Here is a 27,193-nt window from a genome sequence, read left to right as displayed (position 1 = left end):
GGCTTCCCTAGTGTACTTGGCAGTAAAGGATGGTGCAGACCTGTAAATCCTTTACTTCACAGCCAGGGTTGCTTTAGCCTCAGAGCTGAGCTAGAGCCATCCTGTAAATTCAAAATGGAGGAAGCCTCAGTGCCCAAGGAAGGGCCAAGGAACAACAGGGGCCTCTGTGTGTGTCATGGCGCATTTTGTAGAGTGTTGCACTGGGTCTCCAGAGCCAGGGGGTACAAACAGCACACCCAGCTCACTATTCAGTTGTTTCTTATGCAGGCTGAACTACAGAGGAAAGTGGAGGAGCGGAATCGACTTCTGGCTGAATATAAAGTAAGAAAATATTCCTTCCCCTCAGGTTGGGAGGGGGCATGTTGCCCAGGTCACCCCTGCAGTGTAACTGGGAAATCCTCCTCATGTGCCCTTATAATTTTGCCTCTCTCCCATTCCCTTACCTGTAGCTTGGTTGTGCTACTGAGTCTCTCCATTATCCAGGCAGCCCGGTGTGCTGCATGCCCAGCTGATCTTTCCTCTCTGAAGAAAGCCGTGTAGCAACAGCTACGTGGCCTGTGCTGACCTTTGCCCCCAACTTTGCTCCCATCCAGTGCAAGCCTCCTTCCCCTGCTGATGACCCCAATTCCCACTGTGTTGCAGAAGGAGCTGAGTCAGAAGGATCGGCACCTGCACCAGCACCAGGCCAAGATGGAGGAGATGCTGCGGCAGCTCTCCGAGGCCAGTTATCACCAGGTACCGCCCCCCCCGCCTTGCTGCCGCCATCAGTCCCTGTTCATCATGTCCCAGGCCTCTTGGTTGTGTTGCTTGCTGATCCATTTATTCTGTATGCAGGCGGAGCTGGAGCGAGAGCTGGAGCACAAAGAAGCCCTGTTGGCTCAGTGTATGAAGAAGGATGCAGAAGAGGTGTGTGAAACAGCAGCGGAACTTCATTGTTTGCCTTTTGCAAGTGCGGCTTTTTGCTGCTCCAGTACAATAATAATAATAACAACCTCTGATTACGCTGCAATAGAGGAAGCAGCAGCGTTGTATGGAAACAGATGTAATAGAAAAGAGAGAAAAAGAGTTGAGGATTGAGCTTGGCTACCACCTAGCTCTGAAACTGAAATGACTGATGTGCATATCAGCAAATTGAACACTGGCTCTGTTGAGACCACCCTAAAAATGAAAGTGAGTTCTCTGGCTTAAAAAAAGAAAAGAAAATCACATGTACTCATTTAAAGCCTTATTAATTATTTTTTAAAAATCATCTAAAGTGCAAAACTGCTCTGGGAATTTGGGAGGTGATGACAGCATGGACACCAGCCAATCAACACAATGTACAGTTGGTTTCTGCTACAAACTTGCAGACCACTTCACGAAAGTGCTTCCAAAAATGGACTTCGCTCCTCTATAAATCTTCTGTCTTCACTGTGGAAGACCTTCAGAGTATGGTGGCAAATGAGGCTGGGTCTGTAATCCATTCATAGCTCTATCTCCTTGCCTGTGGCCACAAAAGTTTTTCTTTCTTTCATGCCAACCAGGTGATAGTCTACAGCAGTCATGGCTCTCAGAGCAACGGCTTCCTGCAGACATCAGGAAAAGGAGCTGCTTCCACAGCACACAGAGGGGTAAGTTACTTCTTTCTCCTTCTCTTGGGGCTCCATGGAGCATCCTTGGCTTTGCAAGCCGCTTGCTGGGAGGGCTCAGGCGTATTGCAGGGGAGAGCCTCTCAGAGGAGCCAGGCTTGCTTCCTCCTGATCTCTCCTGATCTCCTGGACAGACCAACGACCTGCAGCTGGTGCGCGAGGCCCTGCGCAGCTTGCGGAACAGCTTCAGTGGCCACGACCCCCAGCACCATACCATCGACAGCCTGGAGCAGGGCATCTCCAGCCTGATGGAGAGGCTGCACCGCATGGAGATGCAGAAGAGGCAAGAGAGGAGGGTAAGAGGCACTCCCGGGTCATGCTGACTAGGGAGCCTGGGGCGATGTTGCCTCTTTCTGCACCATTTGTGGCTTGTGGGCCTGGAGGAGTCATTGCTCTGTAAGCACCTTTGCCCTGCATGGGCAGACCATGTGCCCATGACACTTTACAGTTAGGAGGGGCTAATAAAGTACATTATCACCATCATCTCTGCTATGACCCCTCCTCCTGTCATGCATGCAGGTGAGGGGCAGGTGTAGGCTTACTTCAGGGCATGTGCGCTTGCTGGGGTCCTAGAAAAAGCACTGTGTGAGAGTGTTATGGGTTGAGACTTGCATTGTGACAAAGGGGGAGTTTGCAGCCACCTTATTTACCCTGGAGGGATTTTTGAGGTAGGGGACGTAGTGATGCATGTTGTCCTAAAGCACCAGCTCCACCAAAAACTAATGCTTTTCCAGGCACTGTTTGGGATGTGTCTGGGATTTAGGAGTCCTGGCTTTGATCTTGGTTTTGCGGTGTGTGAATTTCAGGCTTCATGGCTTAGTTGCAGCTGGACTATATTACGCCAGGCAAATACGTCCAAGGAGATGGGAGTGTAGTGTTCCTGCTCCTGACTCCCACAAGCTTGCTGCACCCTCCCTCCTTTAACAGGCCTTTTGCCGCTTTCCCATTGGAGCCCTCTTCTAGGAAGCCTTGAGGGCGACTTCATCACAATCTGTGAAACGGCTAAAGGGCCGCCGGGTGTTGCCATTGCTGTAGGGCTTTTCAGTCGCTCAAGTCACTGGATGCTGTCCTTGGTGGGGGTAATTTTGAGCAGGCTCTTGCTGACATTACAGCGGCACATGCTCCCTTTGTCCCAGTTGGTGTGCACGCTTGCGTATGGTCCTTTAATCAGTTTAACCCATCTGTTGTTTTCCTCTCTGCTGACCTTTAAGATGGAGCCCCTCGTGTTTGTAGCTGCTACTCAGCAGGCAAACCTGGTTTGCCTCTCAAGCCCTCAAGTCTCCTGAGCCTCTGTGATGTTTGCTCAGCTCAGCGATGCAAGGACCGGTAAATGGTTGCCCTGCATTAGAATAGTAAAAGTAGGCCCTTCTGTCAGAGCTTTAAAGTAGATTCTCCAAGACTCTCCAGGAGCAACAAGAGGGTACAGTTTGCAAGTCATTCCTGTCCTTTGATTCTCAACCCCAGAACCTGTTTGTGATGCCAGGGCTCAATCCTGAAATTTTAATTATAATAATAATAATAATGTGCCTATGAGCATGTACAGAGTGTCTTTCTGGTTTCCCCCTCTAGATCCAAGGAAAATCACCTGCCGGCCACATCACGAACGAGTACCGAGAATCCTGGCCCTCCAACTCCAGTGAGTGTAGTTCCAAGACCGCTCTCTCATACCAGACGGAAGTGTCCTGCTTCAAGTCTAGACTGTCAGTATTTTGTGGGATGGATTCGGTTACATTCCGGAAAAGCAGGTTTGCACCGTTCAAGTGCATTCAAGTGCTCTTCCAAAAGTCCCACTTCCAAAAAAGAATGGACCTTTTGTGGTTAGGAAAGCGACGGGGAAATATCTCTGGAACGTGTAGGATGGACAAATGGTTAACAGGAAAATGTGTAAACACCTTGCAAGCAAATTCTGATGAATGTTCATTAACATACCAGCATAACCTTCTCGGTGGCGGCTCCCAGACTGTGGAACTCCCTCCCTTAAAAAGCTAGACTGGCTCCCTCCTTGTTGTTCTTCCACTGGCAGGTGAAGAGCATCTTGTTCCAACAAGCTTTTGGGAACTGGCTGCTTTAATGAAAGGGCTGGTGCTGTGCTGTTTTTATTGTAATTATTTGTATGCTTTGAACAGGTTTTATATGTGCATATAGTTATAATTCTATTAATTTTTAATTTATTTTTAATTGTTGCTCTTTCTATGTTTTTAGCAATTCTGGTTTTTCCTGTAAGTTGCATTGAGTCCCATTAGGGCAAAATGGCAGGGTATAAATAAACAAATAATAATAATAATAATAATAATAATAATAATAATAATATAACTGCCCCATAGACAAATCAGAACAAATGCTCATTTGTCTAACCTCAGTGTATGTTTTGTGCAAGCAAATTGGGACAAATGCAGAATAAATCTGGAGGGGCTGTCAGATGCTCTGGAACAGAGACTGTTTAGCAGGGATGCTTTTGGAAATCTGGGCAGGCCTTGCTCCTCCTCACTCTCCCTCCTGATCTGCTCACCCTCCTAATTGCTCCTTTGGACTGTTCCTTTCACCAACATCACTTTGAACTAAGAGCTTGCCAAGGTGCAGTTGTTGGCACAAAGCAGACTGCTTCGGTCTCTGGACATTACTGCACCATAAATAATGAACAACTCCAATTAATATTTACTCTTAACATCAAGCAGAAAACACCACCTTATTCTCTGAGGCCTTCCAGTGTCTTACTGCAAACAGGTTCTGCCATCTAGTGGTCACAGTTGGCAGTGGTGCCTCTTTTTGCCTTGCTCCCCAGTCATTGCAGCTGGGTTTTAAAAATTGGGCATCTCTGATCCATCTATATCATTCTGGGTGGACCATTTCCTTCCCCACCATCATTGCATTATTGTAACTGTATGCTCTAAAAAACAGAAGAGTTTTTGCATTATAAGACTTCTCAGGCTGATAACAAGCCAAGCCTTTAGACCGGAGCATTTTCCAGGCCTAGCTGGCATCAGGCATAGCTGGCTTCTGTACCTGCCTGATCCATGCTCACCCCTACCTACACTGGAGATTGTGAGCTGTGTGCAGTGGCAGACAGGAATGAAGCTGCTTCATGTTCCTGGACAAATTGCCTTGTTGAATCCCAAACCCTCCTCCCACATCCAGCTTGTTGGAAACAGCATAGATGTAGCATGAAGGACGTACAGCTGCATTACTATTCCAAAAGTAGGGAGAGACGTATGTGCTGTGTAACCCTTGATAGGCAGGCAGGCGTGCCTGCAGCTTCTCCCCATGCCAATTCTCTGCTTATCCACATCAGAAGTGGTATTGGTTTTGGGGCCAGTGGAGGCATAGCAGTTGTGCTTTGAGACTGCAAAACAACAACAGGATTCTTGATTTTATCATTGGCTGGATTATTGCCAGTGACTACAAAGGCTGCAAGCAGGATGATGCTGTTGTGGGAGAGGTGTTGTGTGGCCTGGGGTCTTTGTATTCCACTGGTGTTGTCCCTAAATCCTATTGGTGACAAACTCTATAGAGGTGCGGAAAGCGTGTGTGCGTGTGTGTGTGTACACAAACAGAGAGAGATTTCTGTCAGGGTGGGGTCTCTAGCCTTTGATGTTAGGTGAGCTCTCATGTTTTCCTTCTCTAGCTTCTCTTTTAGAGTTGGAGGGCTATAATTTAACTGAGTCCGTCTGTCTTTGCAGAACTGCCTCATTCTCACAGCACCCCTGCAATGAGCAGCAGTGCCTGCACCAAAGTGCTCTACTTCACGGATCGCTCCCTCACACCTTTCATGGTGAACATACCAAAGAGGTGAGGCTGGCAGCCCTCCATCATGTCTCTGTCATGGGGGGACTTAAGTCAGAATTTGTGTTCTTTCTCTCAGCATGCACTGCAACAGCCGCTGCACCCAATGAGCCCTGTGTCATTCATGCCACACGCTGGCAGTGAGGCTGGCTCTACCTCTTTCCTACTCTTGTGTCTGTGCAGGTTAGGTGAGGTGACTCTAAGGGACTTCAAAGCAGCTATTGATCGGGAAGGGACACATCGCTACCACTTCAAAGCCCTAGATCCAGAATTTGGCACAGTAAAAGAGGAGGTATGTAATAGCCTCTCATTAGGACTTACGCTCACAGTTATTGTGTGACAACGTGACATGCCCACTTGCAGAGAGTGACAAAATGGCAGCTGGTTGTGCCTGGGGATGGGGAAGAAGTTCGATTTTGTTTGCATCTTAGTGAGAGACTTATTAATTAACACTTCTCGAACTACAGTAATACACAAACTGAAACACAGGTATCCTTTGAAATCTGCACTTCTTTGAATTTTGCGATGGAGGCTTTCCAGCCAAACAGTGTGTGCAAAAATGCATGCATTAAGGGAAAGTCACTACAAATTAGTGAAAATTACAAAAATGCATTGCATTAGTTGTATTTGCTTGCAAAATATATTGGGGGAAAGTACATACAAAAATGTGTTTTATTAGGAGAAACCTGCCCTAAACCATTGACCGATATGCGTGAGGATTAAAAAATAATTTCAAATTGCTGCAGAAATGAGGAGAACTGAATTTAAGGTTGGAAAAATGGGAAATTGAATGAAACCGAATTTGACATATTTCTCCATCCCTAATCATGTGGTGACTCTTTTTCATCTCTGTGTGCTCATGCTTGGCCTGTATCCTGTGGCGTGGAAGCCCAGGGGCAGAAAGGCCAGGGTTGGCCCAGGTGTGGGGGTCATGTGGGTGCAACTTATAGTACAACTGAAGAATGTTGCATAAAAGCAACCTGACTTTTCAGCAGCAGCCCTCTAAGAGCTACAGGCAGAAAGTGAAGTCTCCAGATAAATCAGCTGATGAATGTCACTCAACCAATAAGTGTGCCAAAGATCTGGGAACTTGTCCTGTTTGATTTGGCTGGTAAGGACAGGTTTCTGCAGCGCTTGGCTTGAGTGATGTAACTGTAATAGCTAAAGGAGGTTAGGCCGTCATGTAGGGCAAGGACCTGCAATTTCTCTGAGCTTACAAGGCCCTGATCATCCTGCAACTTGCAGAATAAGCCTTCTGGTGCAAAACTTGTGAGATGCCCCAGAATGTGCAAAATAATCCGTAAAAAGGAGAGACTTTCTGGCTTTCAGTTTTTACAAGTGAATCTGAGTGTGCCTGGAGGAGCTGGGCTCAGGCCCACCTACCCCCTTGCTACCATGGGCTTCATCGTGTGAGGGCATGGGCATGTCACCATGTCTCAGGATCAGCCTGTGAAAAGGAAAGACGTTAATAATGTTGGGGCTCACTGGGATAACCATTTGACTATCAACATGAGGATGGGCCTTTTGATCCCTCATAGTATACAGGGTTGAAAAGAGCGGCTTGCCCTACAGCAGTGATAGGGTGCCTTTTCCATGCTGAGGGCCACATTCCCTCCTGGACAGCCTTCCAAGGGCCGCCTTGTCTGTGGTGGGCATGGGCAGAGCAACAAATGAAAATTCTATCTTTGTACAGCAGGCTAGTTTGCGCATGCACACACGTTCTCTCTTCTCCACCCATGCAAGCAAGAGGCATTATCAGAGTTCAGGCATGTCCTGCACTAGCCCCACAGGCACTTAAGGGTGGTGCAAAGCAGAGATACTGAGGGGTGGGGACTGAGGAGAGTTCTGGGGGTCAGGTATAGATGCCAGAGGAGCTGCATTTGGTCCCCGGGTCTGAGGTTCCCCATCCTTACCCTGAAGTCACCTGGTAGGGTTATGGCTGAGATAACATTTGCATTGAGGACTCCTGACGTGCAGCTGGCTCTCTTAGCCACTGTGCCATGCCAGCACCTGGCTGCTCAAAACACCTCCTGAGACGTGCTTAGGGAGAAGAAGCTTCAACCCACTCAAACTTGCAAGAAGCGCTAGCCTTGGCGACTCTTGGCACAGGAGCATCTGCATGTACTCTCATTTTGTTAACAAGTTTCTTTTGCTTTGCTTTTCTCACAGGTTTTCCATGATGACGACATCATCCCTGGGTGGGAGGGAAAGATCGTGGCATGGGTGGAAGAGGACCATGGGGAGAACTAATGAGAGACACCCGAACTCTCTTTCCTGGCGACCCACCACTGGTCTGCTGCACTTCCCAGATACTGACCAAAAAAGTTTGTGAACTGAGATGCATCTGTCTCGAAACTGCCAAAAGAAAGGAACGGACTTCTCTGCAAAATGACGGGTATAACGTTTTGCCACAAGCGAGGAGGATGTATGGCACTTGAGTTCCATGGCCAAATGTTGCATTGTTTGAAAGTCCCATGGTGTGGGGAGTGGCCCGCCTCTCTTTTTCAGTCCTTGTCAGCCTTAATGGTGTGTTTGTCCCTGCTTCCCCTTCCCGCTGCTGTCAGAGAATCCAGAGCATTTTCATTGGGAGACGTACAGTATTACAAGGAACCTTGCACTTCATGGCGGAAGCTTAGAAACTGTGCACTGGAGGCAGGCAGTGCTGTTGCAGCTACATTCTCGATATTGAAAGCTCTCGCCAGCCAATCATTCCAAACGACTCTGTGCCAGACAGATAGCACCGGGAGCCAACGAGACTTTCTTGAGAGAAAGAAGTGGGCTGGATTGTGGTCCAGATCACGAGTTGGCAGCATCAGAGTGGGGTTGGGGGTGTCTGCTTCTGCTTTTCTGGTTTTGCTCTCCTATCCTGGAACTCTTGAGGGACATGAAACCATAGTTGGATTGCTTTGGGGGGTATGGGTGAGGAGGCCACAGAAAGGTCCATGTCTTTGTTTCTCCAGGGATCAAGTGGCAGAAGAGATTCCAGTCCATGCATTTCTTCTCTTAAACTCCAGTCCAAACAGTAGGAGAATGTAATGTTGGGTCCCTTGGAAATGTGGGTCCTCTGTCTTCTTCCACAAGTCAATAAGTCGTGACTCTGCTTTTCTCCCATCACCATCTGAGTTCTTTTCCAGTCAGCCTGTGCTGAGACTCATGTGGGACTGGGATCCCGATTTGCTATTTGAATGCTATTTATTTTCAATGGTTGGACAGTGGAATGCATGTTGAACTGTTTCATGTGGGTCTCATTGCAAGTTTTCTAGTGAGAGTGTGTGACTGTGTGAAACCACCTTCGGGAAAGCTGAAAGGGAGCAAGGCATCAGGCACATAACCTCTCTGGTCCCCTGGTTTACGGTAAAACTGTTGCATAAAATCGCCCCACCCCACTTTGTGGTGGCTGTCTTTTTTTCTCTACTGCCCATGGTGGTTCCTTTCCCTTTGATTAAGGGGGGGGGGGCGACTGGCTTGTTCGCCACAAGCAGAATCTGCAGTCTTGCCCAGCGCCGCTCAGACCACTCTTCAAGTGTGGTGTGTGCTTGTGGAGAACGAATTAACCAGTTCTCTGAGCCACAGCAGGCACCATGAGCAGAGCAGCTGCATGAACTGGCTCTCAGGCATAACACACACACACACACACTTTTCATAGCATAATAAAGCTTGGACAGAAATTGTAGCCGTTAAGGTCACTGGGGTTTAAATAAGTAGGTTTAAGTAAGAGTCTTTGGGGCACACTTACACATCATTTTGGGATGCATCCACTTGCTGCTTACATCTGTTCTCCACATGCCAAATTTGGTCTCCTGGTAGTCCAGCCGGCAATCAGCACTGCTTCATGTAACATGATACTTTTTAGCTTTTCTTGACTATGGACTTTCTATGTTTCTAGCAATGCTCTAAAACGCAGAACTGGGGGGTGCAGGGGGTGCCTCTTGGCAAGTGCACCCATGGCATCACTGAACTGAAAAGCAGGTGGCGAGTGGCAAAATCAGGAATGTCACTCCAGCTACCAGAGATTGCTGCCTCCACCAGCCCATCTCCATGCATCTGCATCTCGTCTTCCATCCAGCACAGTCCTGTGCGTTGAAGGTGGTTGCAGGCCTGCATGTCTCTGGTGCATGCACCAGCACTCTGAATGACCGTTTCTGTATGTCAGCCTGTTTCGTGTCCTTTTTCATGTGAGGCTGGACATTTGAAGTAAAACTTGGCTTTTATCATTTTATAGATTTTACACATGTCCTTTTTGTAAACTTGTTCCTGTTTTTTGGAATTATTTTGTATCCATTTGCATTGCTGTTGTTCAAGGATGGTGTATATTTTTATACCGGTGCAAGTATTATTCCCCTCTGTATATTTCTGCGCACATGTTGAGCTGTATTTTACCCATTTTTCTAGAGGACACTAGCAGGTTTTGTACCAGCATCCTGTTAATGCCGCCACCCCAAGTCGCTCCAATTACTAGGTTTACTTTACTATGAAGGTATTACAGATTCCTAATGGTTTTATATTTTGCCAGCTTTTTTCCTTGTACTGATTTCTGTGTTTTTCTGTGTTGTTGCTCTTCCCAATGCCCTCAGTGTACAGAAAGTGCAATAGTGCCTTTCCAAACCCTGCCCTCATTAGAATCCGTGTCTGCTGTTAGCAATTCAGAGTGCAATCCTCGTTGTCCTTCAGAACAGCAACTACCAAGCTGGCTTTTGGAGGTGAGAGCTTATTACTAAATGGGAAGAAACAGGGCTCCTCACCCCTGATAAAGAAAAACTTCCTTCTCCTCATGGAATTACTGTTTTTTCTGTTGCATGAATTTTACTAGATTGCGAAAAGACAGCATGGAATTATATTTACTAAACAAAGAGACAGAGAAGGGAATTGTCCAGTAGTTTGTTTTCCCCCCAGGAAGAGCTTTTAAGCTCAAACCTGTACTCACTTCTCAACAACTTTAACTTCAGTTTAATTGAACCAGTTCTTCCTTTTCAGACAGGCTTCTTGGCACTTGGCAGAAATGTGGTTGTGGTGGCAAGAGGGAGCAAAGAATACCCTGGTTCAGGGGGGTCACCTCAGGAAAGACTTAAGGGCTCTGGTGGGCTGCAATCCTACATACTATTGGGCTGTTTTAATACCGTAAACCCCAGTGGGATTTAGTTATCCAAAGCGGGTGCAGGGTTTCAGCCTCAGTCTTGTAGCATTAAGGTTGAAGTATATAGGCACCTCTTCACTATCTAAACTACAGTTCCCTTGAGTCTTTGGGGGTAAGCAGCAATATATTGCTTAAATCGTATGAAAGTTTGTCATGTAGATATGCTCCACATTTACCATCCCCTCATAAGGATGAGGAGCATTGGGGAGATACAAAATGGGTCTGAAATAAAATGAATCATTCATGGAATGATGGGGGCAATTGTATTCCCTAACTGGGTGCCTCTCAGTATTTTGGACTACAGCTTTTGTGGCTAATGGGAGTTGTAGTCAAAAACATCAAGTTGGGCAAGGCTGTATTTGAGACTAAAAAGTAGGGAGAAGTTATTGGTTTTTCTCCTCAACATATCTATGCCTGATTTTTACACAAACTCTAGAGATGTTCTGCTTCCTTTTGAAATTCCTCTTTTGAGTTCATATCCTTACAGCATGTCCCATGCAAGCTATGTATAAAATGCTCTATATTTTGTATAGAAATTCTGAAGTCTGCAATCATTACTATTACAAGGAGGGTTACTCTCACAACCTCCTCCCTGCACATTGCTGGCCAAGAGAGAACTGAAGCTTGTTTGTGTGCTGCAACAGTTAAACATACTTTGGATTTGTGGACCGAGACTTTAAAGAAAGAAAAAAAATAACCTCCAATAAAGAGAGTTCGCAAACCCAGGTCTGATTTGCTTTTTTTGGGGGGGGGGTATGGTGAGAAGCTTGCTAGGTGCATTGAGTGTCACATAAGACATGCTTCCTGCATGTCAACAAGTGTGTACTGTACTTGAGGAAGGACCCTTGCACTGAGGCTGCCATAGGAGGGGCTGTTGCCTGGGTCTGGTGTGAGAAGGAAGTCGGTCAACCAAGGAAACGGAGGCCATTTCCTCCACCCTGATTTGTTTGGAAAGGGAAGGAACTGCAATTTCAATCCCAAGCATCTGTGCCAGCTCAAGGTGTCAGCAAATCCAAGGAACTGGCAGCATTGTACTAGTAGTATTTGATGTGTGTTGAAGCAGCTGTCTTTGGAAGAAGAAAATGCCCCAAGGCTTGTACCTCTCACCCCCCCCCCCCAGCCAGCCAGCATCAGGTATGATCTTAAATAAACCACCCGCTAAAGTCCCTCCACCCTCGTCACCAGCTTCTTTAATCTTTTGAGCAGCTAAAACCCAGCACACCCACTAATCAGTAACTTTTTAAATCGGGTATTTTTTTTAACCTGCAACTATTCTATAGTAAATTCAGCCAGATCCTTTGAGAGATTAAGCACCTTTCCGTTTCAAAAGGGGAAACAATTGTAGTCTGCCAGCACACTGTTCAGAGGCTGTCTTTTGCCAGGACTGTCTCTTGCCAAGTAAAGGAGCACAGTTCACAGAAAGACAGAAGAGCTTTCAGCGCCAGGTGCTTGCGTGTACTGTAGATAAAAGGGTACGGGGATTCCTTGGGGCAGCAAACCTTGGTGTAAGAATTCCATTCACTCGTTCCTTCGTTCATTCGCTAGTGGCTCAGGCTGGCTGCGCGCGCAGCCTCTCGTGACGCCGAAGGGTAACCTCAGGCCACGGCTGGGAGGCAGCCCCGGCCATACTTGACGCGCTTGACGGCTCCTCCCCCGCACGGCTCCTTTTGCGACAGTGTCGCGCCCCCTCCGCTTCCTCCCGTGCCTTACGGCGCTGCCCGCTCCGGGGAGTCTGAGGGAGGTCACTCGCTCCTCTCTCGGCCGCCGCTGCCTGACGGAATCCGGGGAGGCCGGGGCCTCCTCCTTTTTTTTCCTCTTGAGGGAGGGAGAAGGGGAGGCGAGGCGGGATGTGGCGCGTGCTGGCGAGGCGCGTGGCCCAGCGATGCGCGGCCCCGCGGAGCGTTCGGCTCCTGCCGGCGCCGGGGGCGAGCTTAGAGGGGGCCCCTTGGCGGAGCCGCGCTTCCTGGGGGGCCGTCGCCGGTTGTAGCGGTGGCGGCGGCGGCCTCGCCTCATGGGGGCCCCGCCGGGGGGGAGAGGCGCCGCTGTTCCTCCAGGAAAGGAAGGCCCGGCTGCAGCCCGGCCCCGCCCGGCACTGGTGCAGCTACCCGTCCCACCAGAAGGTGAGTGGGGCCCGCATTTGTGCAGGGGGGCCTCCCCTTCGGTGGCCCCGGGCTGGGAGGATCGGGCGGGGGGGGGAACCTCCACTCATAGGGACTGGGAGATCCTCTCACTGTTGGTATGGGGTCGGTGGGTTCCTTCTCCCGGTTGGGAAGGCTGCGGGCTCGGCGGCGGCAGAAGACCTGCTTCGCAGGCAGAAACGAAGGTCATGCGAAGGTAAGAAGCGCCTGGCTGCTGGGTGAGGCCGGACTGCCCCCCCTCCCCCAATAGCCCATCATCTTGGTCTCAGTCCGGTGCACTAACGGGAAGCCTGTGCAAGCGGGGCTTGAGCTCAGCAGCCCTCGGTTCTTCCTTCCTGAAAATCCCGTAGTCCTGGATGGTGAGAGTCGCACAGAAGCAATTGGGGGGGGGGAGCGTTGAAGAAACCTGGTGTACACAAGTCTAGAGCTAGATGGACCCCAATGGTCTGGGTAGGGTGGTAGGGCAGTTTCTTTTGCTGCTATTTGAACCAGCCCTTTATTCCAGAGCCACTGGGACCGGAATCTTTATTTTAAGGGCAAGGAGCAGAGCTCAGTTGGTAGAACATGGATGGGCTTTTCATGCAATAGGTCCCAGGTACCAAATCTTCTAGCATCTTTTGGTAGGGTGAGAAATAGACCTTCCCGAAAGGTTGGAGAGCCATTGCCCGTCACAGTATTGAGCACGATAGATTCATATTTGAGGTAGCTTCCCCTGCTTTTGTTATTCAGAATGATGAAGGCTGGAATCGTCATTTAATTTTTTTATTTATGAAAGGTCATCTCTTAGTGACAAAGTACATGCTTTTCTATGCAAAAGGTCATTCATTGTCTGCATCTCCAGGTAGGACTGGAGAAGATCTTTTATTTGAAACCCTGCGGAGCTGTTGTCAGTTGTTGCAGCCAATCCTGAGGTGGATGGATGGAGGCTGTTGCTTGGGATAAGGCAGCTTTCTATGTTTTCAGATTCTTTCCTCCCCCTCCCCTTCCCCTGGACTTCCCAGTGTTATACTGGAAGGAAACAAGGGTTGAGTCTACTTCAGTATTTCCAGTTCGGAGTTTGGGTATGGATAGCTTCTCCATACTAGAGGTGCTTGGGGTCCCCCCACCCCCAGTCTTCTCTGTATTTATTGGTGGTATTTGGATCAGTTATTCTATCCTGCTCATGGGTCTTCCTCCCATTCACCCACCCACATACACTGTGCTTTTCTGCTGTTAGCAACCCCATAAGTGTGTGTGTGTGTGTGTGTGTGTGTGTGTGTGTGTGTGTGTGTGTAGTGGTTCTTCAGATATGTGGTCTACTGGCCTCTGCTTCCCACCTTAGATATAAAATGTAAGACTTTCCTAAAGATGAACTCAATCGATTGAAGTGGCCTTTCCCAATGATGGGCATACTGATGACCCATAATTGACTGTTGATGTTCGTGCGGTGCATTGGGCCTGAACATCTGCTACAGGGCAGCCTATGTACATAAATCTCTTACTTATTCTGGGACCCTTTGTGATGGGAGTTCCAAAGTGCATGGAAGTCTCTGTGTATGGAAGTTTCCCCAGTGAGTGAGATAGATACCTATCTATGTGTGCTCATGTTCTGCTTTTGGACTTTCCATAGGCACCTGGTTCAACACTCGAAAAACTTAGTGTTGGAGTAGATAGGCTTTTGATTACATTCAGTAAGGCTGTTGTATTCTTACATTTTGCTTTTCAGCCTCTTTGTCTAGCATGAAAATGTTTGGGGATCTTTCTTTACTATGAGGTACCCTGGGACTTCTGCGTGTTTCTTGTATGAATTACATCTCTACCCAAGACCTATTAATAATGGCATTCTATAGTCCTATGAGAAATGAAGACAACTGGCCTGCATGGAAATTTAGACAGATGAAGTGGGTTTTTTTTAATATTGATTTGTGCTGTTTTTAACGTTTCATTGACTGTTTTGTATTTTGATTTATTGTTCTCTCCCTGGGGGTGTCTTTTTTTGGTATATAAATGTATTTTATTGATTGTCCCTAGGGCCTTATAATGATGAATCCGATATTACTCCTATGTCTGGAGCCCTATTTTCTTCTGCACAAATTAAGACTCCTTCTGTTGTGAAGGGGACATGCTGGTGGGTGCTTAGCAATACCTATTCACGCTGAAATTCCAGGATGGAACATTGATCACCTTAACAACCTGTTTCTTTGTAGGTGCCTTTGCCAGCTCTCTCTCCTACGATGCAGATGGGGACTATTGCACGATGGGAGAAGAAAGAAGGGGACAAGATCAATGAGGGGGATCTGATAGCAGAGGTACCTTGAAATTGGTGTAACCTGTTGGTCAGTAGCCTTTTATCAGGTGACTAATGTCATTTTTATTAAGTAGTGTCTGAGCAAGCTGTTGGAATTGAGTTCCTAGGAACATCTTGGAGGGATGTCAGTCTCCTTCATCGCCTAATACTCTCTCCTGACCACCTGTGATTTCTTTTCTTTTTTTCTGATGGTGTACGGTGCTAATGTGAGGTTGATGTAGTGTAGGTCACGAAAATAGGATGTTTCTTTACTGTAACAACTTTGCTATGTTTGTGAAGGTAGAGACAGACAAAGCTACTGTGGGGTTTGAGAGCTCGGAAGAATGTTACTTGGCCAAGATCCTGGTGCCAGAAGGAACGCGGGATGTTCCCATTGGAGCCGTAATCTGCATCACTGTGGACAAGTGAGTAGAGCTAGGATCATCTTTGTAGAATTCCCATTTTGCTAATGTCTGCTTTAGTGTCCTTCACTTCTCCCCCACCCCACAATCTCTGCCCTACCTTTGCCAAACTACTCCTTCTAGGACAGCTTCCGAAAGTATCTTTGTCACACCATCCTTCTCTCCATTCAGATTAAAACTCTCCTTCAAACCCTCTTCAGCAGCAAAATCTTTTCTTGGTCCCTCCGTTGTGTTGTATTGGCTAGCCCTCTTCTCAGCCTCGCCTCCTTAGTGATAAAATCTCTTAATATGAGAGGGGTTCAAATCTAATAGGAAGGCCCTTGACCGAATTCGTAAGATGTATGGAGCCTGCTTGCCATTCAGTAGTCTGAAAGACACTCCACATGTGAGCAGAGACATCCTTATGTTCTGTGTTCTGTTATATTGGGGCAGGTTCTGGGGCTGAGTCCTGGCTTAAATTAAGCTCTTCTCCCTTTGAAGCCCAGACCCCTGCTCTTTCTCCTGTCCACTTCACTTGGTCTAGAAACCTGGGCAGGGCCACATCTCTTCCGTATTCTGTATTGCTGCATGCTTCAGTTGTTGTTGGGGCATGCAGGTGTTAGCCAGCAGAGCTGTGAGGCCTTCTGGGTGGCTGAGTTATATTTTTAGGTATATCGTATCTTTGCACTTGCTCAAGGCTCCTCCCTGCCTTCTCCTAGGCCTGAGCTTATTGACGCCTTTAAGAGTTACACTTTGGATTCTTCAGCAACTGTTCCACCAGCCTCAGTGCCTCCTCCTCCTCCTCCTCCAGCAGCAGCTCCCCCCACGCCAGCAGCTCAGCTCTCGGCTCAAGCTCCAGGCAGCTCCTATCCTCCCCACATGCAGGTACAGTACAGGCCCAAATCACTATTTCTCTTACTGTAACCTTTATCGTTTACAGTGGTGCCTCGCTAGACGGGTCTTTTCTTATAACGAAAAATTCGTCTAGCGAATCCCATAGGAATGCATTGAAATTTTTTGGAATTTTTTTTGCCCATAGGAACGCATTAATTGAATTTCAATGCATTCCTATGGGAAACCGTGATTCGCTAGATGAATTTTTCGTAAAACCTCCACTAGAAAAAACCTTTCGTTAAGCGGAAATTTCGTTAAGCAGGGCATTCGTTAAGCGAGGCACCACTGTATTATTCTTTTGTCTTCAAACTTTATTCCTGTTTCCATGCTGCAAAAACAATGTAGGGTGTGAGCTTGCATTTAAAGGCAGCAGAACTGCCTTTAAAGGATTGTTGAAATGGAGGGTGAATAGTTTCTGCCCTTGGCAGATTGGCACATGTCTCTGTGTGGGGCAACTATTTACTTATTTATTTTTATTTATCACAATTATATCCTACCTTTCCTCCATGGACCTCAAACTGGCATACTGCTTCCACAGCCCCACTCATTTCATCCTCACAACAACCCTGGGAGGTAGGTTAGGCTGAGACACTGTGACTTGCTCAAGGTCACCCATTGAGTTTCATGGCTGAGCAGGAATTTGAACCCTGATCTCCTAGGTCCTAGTGCAACACTAACTACTACACCACATTGACTCAATTAGTGGTATTAGCTGGTTGATTTTGCTCCCTGCCAGGAGAAAACACACACACACATGTTGTGCTAACTAACATGTCCACTGCTAGAGAGTGAGGAAGTTTCTTTGGGTGCCAGAGAATGTCCCTCTACCTTATCCTCTACAATGCTGTAGGAGGAGGAGGAATGACCACTCAGTTCACTGTCCATGGAGCAGTTACGCCCTGTTTCCCTCCTTTCAATCAAGCATTGTGTTAGGAAGACTGAGGACTGTAACCACACTGTTTGGCCTTGCCTTTTGGATTGGGGATTGTTGCTGTTTGGTTTTAAGAGACCTGTTCATACAGACTTTTGTACTCTCTACTTCCCTAGATTCTTCTCCCTGCTCTCTCACCCACAATGACAATGGGCACAGTTCAGAGATGGGAAAAGAAGGTTGGTGAAAAGCTAAGCGAAGGAGACTTGTTGGCAGAAATTGAGACAGACAAAGCTACGATAGGTGAGAAGCTTTTAAATCCTAAACATATAAAGCTTTGGAGCAAAGGGTGGGGGACTTGTGGCTCATCCAAAGTAGCTAGATCCCACCTCCCATCAGTCTCAGGCAGCCAGCATGGTCAGAGGTAGTGGGTGTTGTGGTCCATTAACATTTGGAGGGCTGCAGGTTCCCCTCCCCTAGTTTGGAAGATTCTTTACTATTTGCATTTCATAAATAATAGGTAATGCAGACAAGATTCCCTTCTCTTCTTACAGCATTGGCTGATACTGAGGAATCTAAAACATTACCCTATCTCACTACAGCAACAGGTGCTCCAGGCTTGTTATCTTATTACATGAAGATCTCTCCTCAATTAGAAGAACTCTGTGGATTACATCTTCCAGATTTTCTAATTTAAATATTTTATTTTGTAAATAATACACAATTAACTTATTTGCTGGAATCTCTCTCTCCATAGCAGGATTGTGAAGTTTCCTTCAGTATTGGTTTCCCTAGTGATTGTTTCCTTAAACAATTTCTCTCCGCTTAAGGCTTTGAAGTACAAGAAGAAGGTTACCTGGCAAAAATCTTGGTGTCCGAAGGCACGAGAGATGTGCCCTTAGGAACTCCCCTCTGCATCATTGTGGAGAAAGAGTCTGACATTCCAGCGTTTGCAGACTACAAGGATGCTGGAGTAACAGATATCAAGCCTCCGGTGCTGCCTCCACTCCCAAGTCCTGTAAGTACAACCTGCATATGTGATACCTCTGGTGGGGAAATGTTTGCTTCTCCTGTGCAGAAAGATCTTGTTGCTCTAGAAATTATCTCCACATAGGAGAGATGCAGGATTGCTTCTACAACCTGATCAACTGTGTGCTGCCTGTTTTCATATATTTGCAAGGAAAGGGGCTACAAGACAGCTTAGAAAGACACCTTTCCTATCTGTCTGCTAGATTTTGTTCTTCAGAGGCTTGGGGAGCTTTTCCTGAGTCACTGAGGCTGTTTTGCCCACTTCCCAACGTATGTAATCCCCCCCAATTCAGTACACTCCTCTCTCTCTCTCGGGCCTCTTCTAAGTAAGATGTCCAGCTCCCATTAGGACCCTGCATTCTTGGGTCATGCATGTATTAGTGCAATTTCACTGTGGTACTGTGTACTGGACTTGAGCGGCTGCTGCTGTGCCCCATGCCAAACACCCATCCATCTAAATAAAAAAAATTCCTTCAGTAGCACCTTAAAGACCAACTAAGTTTTAATTTTGGTATGAGCTTTCGTGTGCATGCACACTTCATCAGATACCACCCATCTAGTCAAGCACAGGTTGGAACACTGGGGAATTCCCACGAGCCTCCCATGTGTTGGCATCTAACTAAACATTTGGCCTTCTCTTTTCTGTTAAGGCAGCGGCAACAACACCTACTCCTTCTTTTCCATCCCAGCCGGCGGCCCCTCCTTCAGCCAAGTTTCCTGGACAAAAAGGGAGGGCAATAGTCAGCCCTCTGGCAAAGAAACTGGCAGCAGAGAAAGGAATTGACCTTTCACAGGTGAAAGGTGAGTGGCCACCCCCAGCATACTTTTGTCACTCCACATCCCCAGTTCATTTGGTTAGCTCTTGCTTGAAACACTTTCCCTTTTGTGTGTCCACTCCAGGCACGGGACCAGATGGACGGATAACAAAGAAAGACATTGAGTCATTTGTGCCATCAAAGGTTGCCCCGGTGAGTAGCGCACAGAAGTGCAGCATCTTGATTTTTCTGCCTTGGTTGCATCAAAGTTTTTTGACAAGGCTAAACCTTTACTGAAGACTGCCTCCAATGTATTATTTGAACTGGGGCTTTCCCTCCCCTCAGAACTTGACCTGAGTGTGATGTGTGATGGCAACACTTTAAAACTCTTCTAAGTTGGAATAGCTTAAAGAACAATGAGCCCTCTCTGCCCTCAGCCCAACAATTCTTAGACCCCTCTCTTCACAAAAAACATCGTAGCTAAAAAGCTTTCTCTGCACACAGCCCCGGGCAGCAGAAGCACCTCCTATGGCAACACCTGCATCAGCAGCTGCCGCAGCCCTTCCCACAGGCGTCTTCACGGATATTCCAATCAGCAATATTCGCAAGGTAAGGCATCACTGTTGTCGCCTTAGGGTGTGTGTTAACAGTCAGTGCCTCTTGTTGAGCATCATTCAAGTGTGAAGGCTTGGCTTGTTGACCTCTTAAGTGCTTTCCTGTGAACAGGTGCTAGCAGATGTTTGTGAAACAGAGGTTTAGCACACGTGGCCTCCAAATGCTTGTCTTGGGAGTTCCCATCATGTCAAGGGTGGTACAGTGGTACCTCAGGTTGAGTACCCAATCCGTTCCGGCACCCCAAAAAGTACTCAACCCAAGCGGCGCTTAAGCGCATGCGCAAAGTGCCAAAAACGCTCCTGTGCATGCACACGTGAAGGAGCCCGGAATTAAACACTTCCAGGTCTGCCGAGTACGCAACCTGAGGTGTGACTGTATTGTACAGATGTAACAAAAGGGTAGAAAAAAGGTGATTCCTACCTTGAGAGGTTCACATTTTAGATGCAGGGGACAAGGTAATAAGAAGCTAAAGGGAGCAAAAGCATGTGTGCTTTTTTCTGGCTGTGGGCGATGACAAAGGAATTAGGCTAAAGCAGGCATCCCCAAACTGCGGCCCTCCAGATGTTTTGGCCTACAACTCCCATGATCCCAAGCTAACAGGACCAGTGGTTGGGGGAGATGGGAATTGTAGTCCAAAACATCTGGAGGGCCGAAGTTTGGGGATGCCTGGGCTAAAGGCTGCACGTGAAAGGTGTGTTTTGAGGAACAGTGAGGCCACTCCTGACTGACATTTGGGGAGGGTAAGCTTCTGTGTGGCGCATTTAAATAGTTCCACCCAACTGAAAGCCACCAAGCTTGGATATGACACCAACTCTTGGCAGAATACGTTGTGTCTTAATTTCTTGTCTTGCTGTCCGTACTTGCAGGTGATTGCCCAGCGTTTGATGCAGTCTAAGCAAACGATACCTCACTACTATCTCTCAGTCGATGTAGACATGGGAGAAATACTGGTGCTAAGAAAAGAGCTCAACCAGGTAACTTGCTGTGGTGTGGGAAGTATTGTGATGGCATTGTAGGTAGTCCCTAAAACAATATAGTGGCTTTCTATGCTGTAGGGGGCTGCAGCTCTGTAATGATTTAATGTTTCCTTGAGTTTTCAGTATGTGGAAGTTTTAACATACAGTGGAACCTCGGTTTATGAACACCTCGGTTTATGAGTTTTCGGTTTACGAACGCCGCAGACCCATCTGGAACGGATTAATCCACTTTCCATTACTTTCAATGGGAAAGTTCGCTTCAGTTTATGAACGCTTCAGTTTAAGTACTCCGTGGACCCGTCTGGAACAGATTAATCCACTTTCCATTATTTTCAATGGGAAAGCTCGCTTCAGTTTATGAACGCTTCAGTTTATGAACAGACTTCCGGAACCAATTGTGTTCATAAACCGAGGTACCACTGTAATACAAAACAACCTACCATCCATGGATATTCCAGCAGTGTACGCATTTACATGCATTTCTGGTTTCCCACATTGCATTCCCAGTCAAGATCACAGAATATGTAACAGGAGATTGTAAACTATAAGGGAAAGATGACTATATCAGAGCTAGTTCTGTGCATTGTTTTATTCTCTACATTATTAGAACTGAAATGAGAGAAAGTTGCACAATGCTCTGGGAAATAAACCCTCTTATTAAAATTGGAATGAAAACCTTTCATTCTGAGAGTTAGGCTTAGGAGAAGTATGATGTGTGTTGTTGGTAAACTGGAGGAGGAGAAGAAGAAGAGTTTGGATTTTATATCCTGCTTTATCACTACCCTAAGGAGTCTCAAAGCAGCTAACAATCTCCTTTTCCCTTCCTCACTCTGTGAGGTGAGTGAGGCTGAGAGGCTTCAGAGAAGTGTGACTAGCCCAAGGCCACCCAGCAGCTGCATGTGGAGGAGCAGAAACGCGAACCCGTTTCATCAGATTACAAGTCTACTGCTCTTAACCACTACACTACACTGGAAGAGGGGAAACTACTCAAGTTGCATGCTCTGGGTTTCTCAGCCTGGTTGACCTGTCTGCATTAGACAGACAGCCTGCTCTTGCTTGCATTGCCTTCTGTATACTTAGGTTCACTGGCTCCTTGTGTAGCAGCTGGCCTTGAATAGCCGCTTTCCACAATCATTGTAATTATGTGGAATACATGGTTGCATGAATTCATCCTTTTTCAGCCTTCTAAGGTAATCCTGGCAGATGAACAGTTTTGCAAATATGTCCATTCTGTCTCTTTTGTCTTCGCAGGAGATGCCGCAGAACACTAAGCTTTCTGTCAATGACTTCATAATTAAGGCTTCAGCTCTGGCTTGCATGAAAGTGCCTGAAGCAAATTCCTCTTGGTTGGACACAGTCATTAGACAGTAAGTGTTCAGTCTTTAAGTTAACAAGTAAATTTCATAACTGTTGGCCCCATCTTAGCTGCATGCTGGAACTGAGTTGCAGCAGTATAGAGGCAGCAGCTTGATGCATTTTTGTGCAATTAAATTGAAGGGGGTCAGGGTGGGGAGGTTGGTTTATTGTAATAAGACAGCCAATAATGGATTGTGAAAGTGCCTTCCAATTTCTGTTCAAGTCTGAATTTCTTTTGAGTCTTGCTAGGTTCATACAAATGGACCCCCACCCCATTTGTCTTCCAGGAATCATGTAGTCGATGTAAACGTTGCAGTCAGTACTCCAGCAGGACTTATAACCCCAATAGTATTTAATGCACACATAAAGGGATTGGCTTCCATTAACAAAGATGTTGTAACATTGGCAACCAAAGCTCGCGAAGGGAAGTTGCAGCCACATGAATTTCAGGTAAGCTACATGAAGCAGGAGTGATTCCAAAGGTGTGACTGTGCTCCGGATTTGCTTTCTGAGAGATAAGAAAAATGTTTTGGAGTGGTTACAGGTAGGTAGCCGTGTTGGTCTGGATCGAAGTAAAATAAAAAAATTCCTTCAGTAGCACCTTAAAGACCAACTAAGTTTTTATTTTGATATGAGCTTTCGTGTGCATGCACACTTCTTCAGATACAGTGAAATGGAAGTTTCCAGGCACTTATGTAGAGAAGGGGTGGGGATGGGGAGGGGGGATCACTCAGAAGGGTGGTGGAAATGGGTGATTGACTGACTGATAGCTGTTGATGACCGCAAACGACTGCAAATGGTTTTGCATGAAAAAGCAAGGGTTGAGATGGCTGAAGATCGCTTATCATGTATAATGAGATAAGAACCCGATATCTCTGTTCAAACCAGGTCCCTCCATGGTTTTGAGCTTGGTTATAAGTTGCAATTCAGCAACTTCTCTTTCCAGTCTATTTCTGAAATTCTTTTGTAGTAAGACAGCTACTTTGAGATCTTGTATAGAATGTCCTGGGAGATTGAAGTGTTCTCCTACTGGTTTTTCTGTCTTCTGGTTCCTGATGTCAGATTTATGTCCATTTATCCTTTGGCGTAGGGTTTGGCCTGTTTGTCCAATATAGAGAGCTGAAGGGCACTGTTGGCATTTGATGGCATACACAATGTTAGAGGATGAGCAATTAAATAGTCCTGAGATGGTATGTTGGATGTTGTTGGGGCCAGTAATGGTGTTGTCTGGGTGTATGTGGCAGCAAAGTTGGCATCTGGGTTTATTGCAGGCTCTGGTACCAGTGTCCATGTTAAGTCTGGTGGTTGTATTATTGTGGGTGAGGAGTTGTTTAAGATTGGGTGGCTGTCTGTAGGCAATGAAAGGTCTTCCTCCCAGAGCTTGAGAAAGGGAGCGGTCATTGTCCAGGAGAGGCTGTAGATCTCTGATGATGCGTTGTACTGTTTTAGCTTGGGAGCTGTATGTGATGACTAGTGGTGTTCTGTTATTTTCTTTTTTGGGTCTGTCTTGCAGCAGGTTCTCTCTAGGTATCTGTCTGGCTCTGTTGATCTGTTGTTTAACTTCATCAGGTGGATATTTTAGTTCTAAAAAGGTTTGCTGTAGATCTCTTAGGTGAGATTCTCTGTCTGTAGAGTTGGAACAGATGCGGTTGTAACGTAAGGCCTGGCTGTATACGATGGATTGTTTGGTATGTTTGGGATGGTAGCTAGAAGCATGTAGATATGTTTGTCGGTCAGTTGGTTTTCTGTATAAGGTGGTGTCTATACGTCCATCCTGTATTTTTATAGTAGTGTCCAAAAAATGTATTTCTTGCATAGATTGGTTCATTGTTAGGTTGATGGTGGGGTGAAAGTCATTGAATGTCTGGTGGAAGGTTTCCAGGGTCTGTTGTCCATGTGTCCAGATAATAAAAATATCGTCAATGTATCGCAGGTACAGGAGAGGTTTGAGTGGGTAGGAGTTAAGGAAACGTTGTTCTAAATCTGCCATGAAGATGTTGGCATACTGTGGGGCCATGCGGGTGCCCATGGCTGTGCCGCTGAAGGACAAAGTGGCAGAGTTTGGTAGCAAAGTCCGCTGTGGTTTTATCTGAAATGGTGTTCCTTATGGCTTGTAAACCATCATTGTGTGGGATGTTGGTATATAGAGATTCCACATCCATAGTGGCTAGTATAGTATTGTTAGGAAGATTGTTCAAATATTGTATTTTCCTCAGAAAATCTGTGGTGTCACGTACGTAGCTGGGAGCACTGATAGCATATGGTTTCAGAACAGAGTCCATATAGCCGGAAACACCCACTGTAATGGTGCCAATACCTGAGATGTTTTGGAGTGGTGATGGTTGTTTAGCAAACAGTTTCTCAGAGCTACCCTTTTATGTTCCACAGCTAACAGCGTACCATAAACAGTAGTTTGTCAAACAATGCTAATGTATTTATTTCCTTTCAGGGAGGAACTTTTACAGTCTCAAATTTAGGAATGTATGGGATTAAGAATTTCTCTGCGATTATCAATCCACCACAGGCTTGTATTTTAGCAGTTGGTGCCTCTGAGAAAAGGCTGGTCCCAGCAGATAATGAAAAGGGGTAAGTTTTGTTTTGTTTTTAAAGTACCTCTTTAAATAGGGTAGCACTCAAGGGAATTTGTGTGGCCTGGTTTACATGCATTGTTAAATCATTGTTTAAAATGAACTATGGTTTAACATGCACTTTGCTTCTCCCGTGCTCCTGGTCGTTCCATGGAGTAGAGGAAACCAACTTCTTATGACATACGAATCCAGGCTCATGGTTTATTTCTCTCCTATCTAATCACAAGTGGAAGCAAAGTTTTCTTCTTAGCTTCACTGCTTGTGGTTTACAGGAGACAAAGCACAAGCCTGGATTCACGTCTCACAACAAGCTAGACCCAGGCATAGGCAAACTCGGGCCTCCAGAGGTTTTGGGACTACAACTCCCATGATCCCTAGCTAACAGGACCAGTGGTCAGGGATGATGGGAATTGTAGTCCCAAAACATCTGGAGGGCCATGTTTACCTATGCCTGAGCTAGACCTAGCTTGTTTCTCCTAGGGCATGGTACACTCAGGTGCAAAGTGCCTGTGCATGTTAAACCATAGTTTATTTCAAATCATGGTTTAACTTATTGTGCAAACCAGGCCAGTATATACCTGTAGCCAGGAAAAGTCCAAAATTTGTACAGAAGAAAATACTAAAAATGGCTGACCATGTTTATGTTGGCTATGCACAAGCTGTGTGACCCCAAAGGCAGCCCCATTGTTGCTGCTTTGTTCCTTGCTGACTTAATCCTCACTTATTGCATTTTGCTTTTGTTCCTATTGATTGGTTCATGGAAGAGGTTGAGCATTTGAAATGTGCTTTTTCCCCCCACCCCAGATTTGACGTAACCAGTGTGATGTCTGTCACGCTTAGCTGTGACCACCGCGTTGTGGATGGAGCAGTTGGAGCCCAGTGGCTGGCTGAGTTCAAGAAGTTGCTTGAGAAGCCGGCCACCATGCTGCTATAATCCCTTGAGGCCACCAGGACTTTCTTAGGTCACATCACTTCATTCTAAAGAAGCTATTTATATATCTAGTGTTTAGACTTTTAAACAAATGTTCCCTTCTTTATTTTTTAAAAAAATCTTATCTAAATATATATATATGGTTGCTGGTAATTTTTATTACCAGTTGTACATATTAAAATGGTTTGCATAGGCTTTCTAGAGCCTGGTTTGGTTATACTGTATTTTATACAGGGAAATGAATTTGCAAACTTTCTCCCTCCTAAATAGCCCAAAGTGATTGAAATCATGTGGAGGAGCTCGTGCTTCTGATCAAGGGAACACAGGCCCACCCAGCAACCTGATGACTCATTCTCTGTTCCCAAAAACAGAGGAACCAAGACTGGTAAAAGCAAAGAAAAAGCAAAACACAAGTTGAACTATCTGGTTGCTGAAATCCCCTTACCAGCAAAGACAGGGAGCTTGTGCATTCTCTCCTCCTGTCCTTTTAGATTAGCAGGCTGTCCTGAAGGATGGAAGAGAACAGGGTTCCCTAATGGTCCACATGCCAGCTTTTTTCTAGAGTTCAGCAGTTACTCAGATTTTATAGCCACATGAATTATTTGAGAGCACTTTAACTCAAGAACTCCAGTCAGACTCCCCACATTGTATGGCGACATTTCTTTTTTGAAATAATGCTGACCATATATGTTCATTCTAGTGCATTTTATGAACTTTTCATCTTTGTTTGGCATTAAATCTTTCATTTTAAGAGATTGCTTCCCCTTCTAGTTTAGTGAATGCTGCTTCACTTGAAGGAGCAGTCATTGTTCAGGGAATTGATGAAATTCATTAGGGGCTGATAAACATAAACCAATGCGGTCTGAACATCTGGATGCTGACTTTAGGGTTCCCTCCCCCCTTCCACATTGTTGACCTTAGGAAGCTCTGAGAGGTGTTGGGACTAGGTGCAATCCAAATGGGACTTGTCCTGTCATTGAAATGAATGTGAGGTCACTGTCTTCCTTCATATAAAAAAGATTGTGCAGAAAAGATAACCTGAGTGGTTTGTGACCACTGGCCATAAATCAGAGTAAATGAGTTTTGCTTAAGTTCCATTGAAATCAATGGAACAGGTTAGTCGTGACTATTGAAGTGCTATTCATTTCAAAATACAGTAGGTGTAACTATATTTCTCTGAATTGAGGTCAGTTCTGTAACAACTTTGTCTTTTGCCAATCCCAGCCTCGGGGAAGTGGCAAAATTTCTTTGGTCATGTAAATAGTGTAAAAAATTAAATTGCTTGGAATGGTTTTCTGTTGAAATTGTGCCCATTTGCATTTAAGATTGTGTCCACAAAGGGAAGGATTCTCTAGTGGAAAACACTCCCACGTTTGCTTTCCAAAGAAAATGTTAATTTACAAAGGAGGATCATGTAATAGCCAAGTGACGTGACCTGGAGAGCCAAGTATACCATTGATAAATATACCCCAAATTATTCTGTATGATATGCATTGCATTAAGTATTGTAAAGTTGTGCTACCAAATCCACTAAAAGAATATTCAAGGTGGTTATACTGTGGAGATTAAATATTTTTCTGAGACCCATCTAATATTTTGTTAATTTAGTTGCTGTTTTGCATAAAATCTTTACTGTTTTGGGAAGAAGCAAGTTGCACTCAAAACGTCCTAACTCCGTTCCCGTCTGGCCAGTTAAGCCAGTTGTGTTCCATTAAATGTTTAAAATTTATTAGATGGCTTTTTCTTGTCCCTGCTGCTTCATTGTTTGCTGAGGCTATTATGGTATGTGTGTGGAACTGACCCTACTAGTAAGAAGGATTGCTGAGCTTG

The 27,193-nt window shown here is 46.0% G+C and overlaps 2 protein-coding genes across 6 annotated transcripts in view; both read left to right on the top strand.

The window, feature by feature from the left end:
- The window catches only part of DIXDC1 (DIX domain containing 1), a 77,403-nt gene extending 66,140 nt beyond the window's left edge, over positions 1-11,263 (top strand). For 4 of the 5 annotated variants that reach the window (XM_088657799.1, XM_088657798.1, XM_088657797.1 and 1 more), the window contains 9 exons: positions 268-321; positions 643-735; positions 835-906; positions 1,524-1,610; positions 1,763-1,924; positions 3,198-3,264; positions 5,306-5,414; positions 5,592-5,700; positions 7,578-11,263. In XM_088657799.1, coding sequence (XP_088513925.1) covers positions 268-321; positions 643-735; positions 835-906; positions 1,524-1,610; positions 1,763-1,924; positions 3,198-3,264; positions 5,306-5,414; positions 5,592-5,700; positions 7,578-7,658 — 834 coding nt within the window. In that variant the 3' untranslated portion in view covers positions 7,659-11,263. Of the gene's footprint in view, positions 1-267; positions 322-593; positions 736-834; positions 907-1,523; positions 1,611-1,762; positions 1,925-3,197; positions 3,265-5,305; positions 5,415-5,591; positions 5,701-7,577 lie in introns of all 5 variants that reach the window. The other variant, XR_015947017.1, reaches the window with a different exon arrangement.
- Positions 11,264-12,233: 970 nt separating this feature from the next.
- DLAT (dihydrolipoamide S-acetyltransferase) lies at positions 12,234-27,092 on the top strand. The gene is made up of 14 exons (XM_035139662.3): positions 12,234-12,662; positions 14,867-14,968; positions 15,247-15,371; positions 16,067-16,232; positions 17,289-17,415; positions 17,943-18,130; positions 18,792-18,942; positions 19,042-19,109; positions 19,401-19,505; positions 20,378-20,485; positions 21,740-21,855; positions 22,132-22,294; positions 24,294-24,430; positions 25,237-27,092. Exons 1-14 carry the CDS (start codon positions 12,390-12,392, stop codon positions 25,364-25,366), a joined length of 1,959 nt encoding a protein of 652 aa, XP_034995553.1. The 5' UTR covers positions 12,234-12,389; the 3' UTR covers positions 25,367-27,092.
- Positions 27,093-27,193: the final 101 nt, after the last annotated feature.

This window comes from Zootoca vivipara, chromosome 14 (genome assembly GCF_965207765.1).
Source record: "Zootoca vivipara chromosome 14, rZooViv2.hap1.1, whole genome shotgun sequence".
Lineage (NCBI taxonomy): Eukaryota > Metazoa > Chordata > Lepidosauria > Squamata > Lacertidae > Zootoca > Zootoca vivipara.
This window is presented reverse-complemented; position numbering and strand designations above follow the sequence as displayed.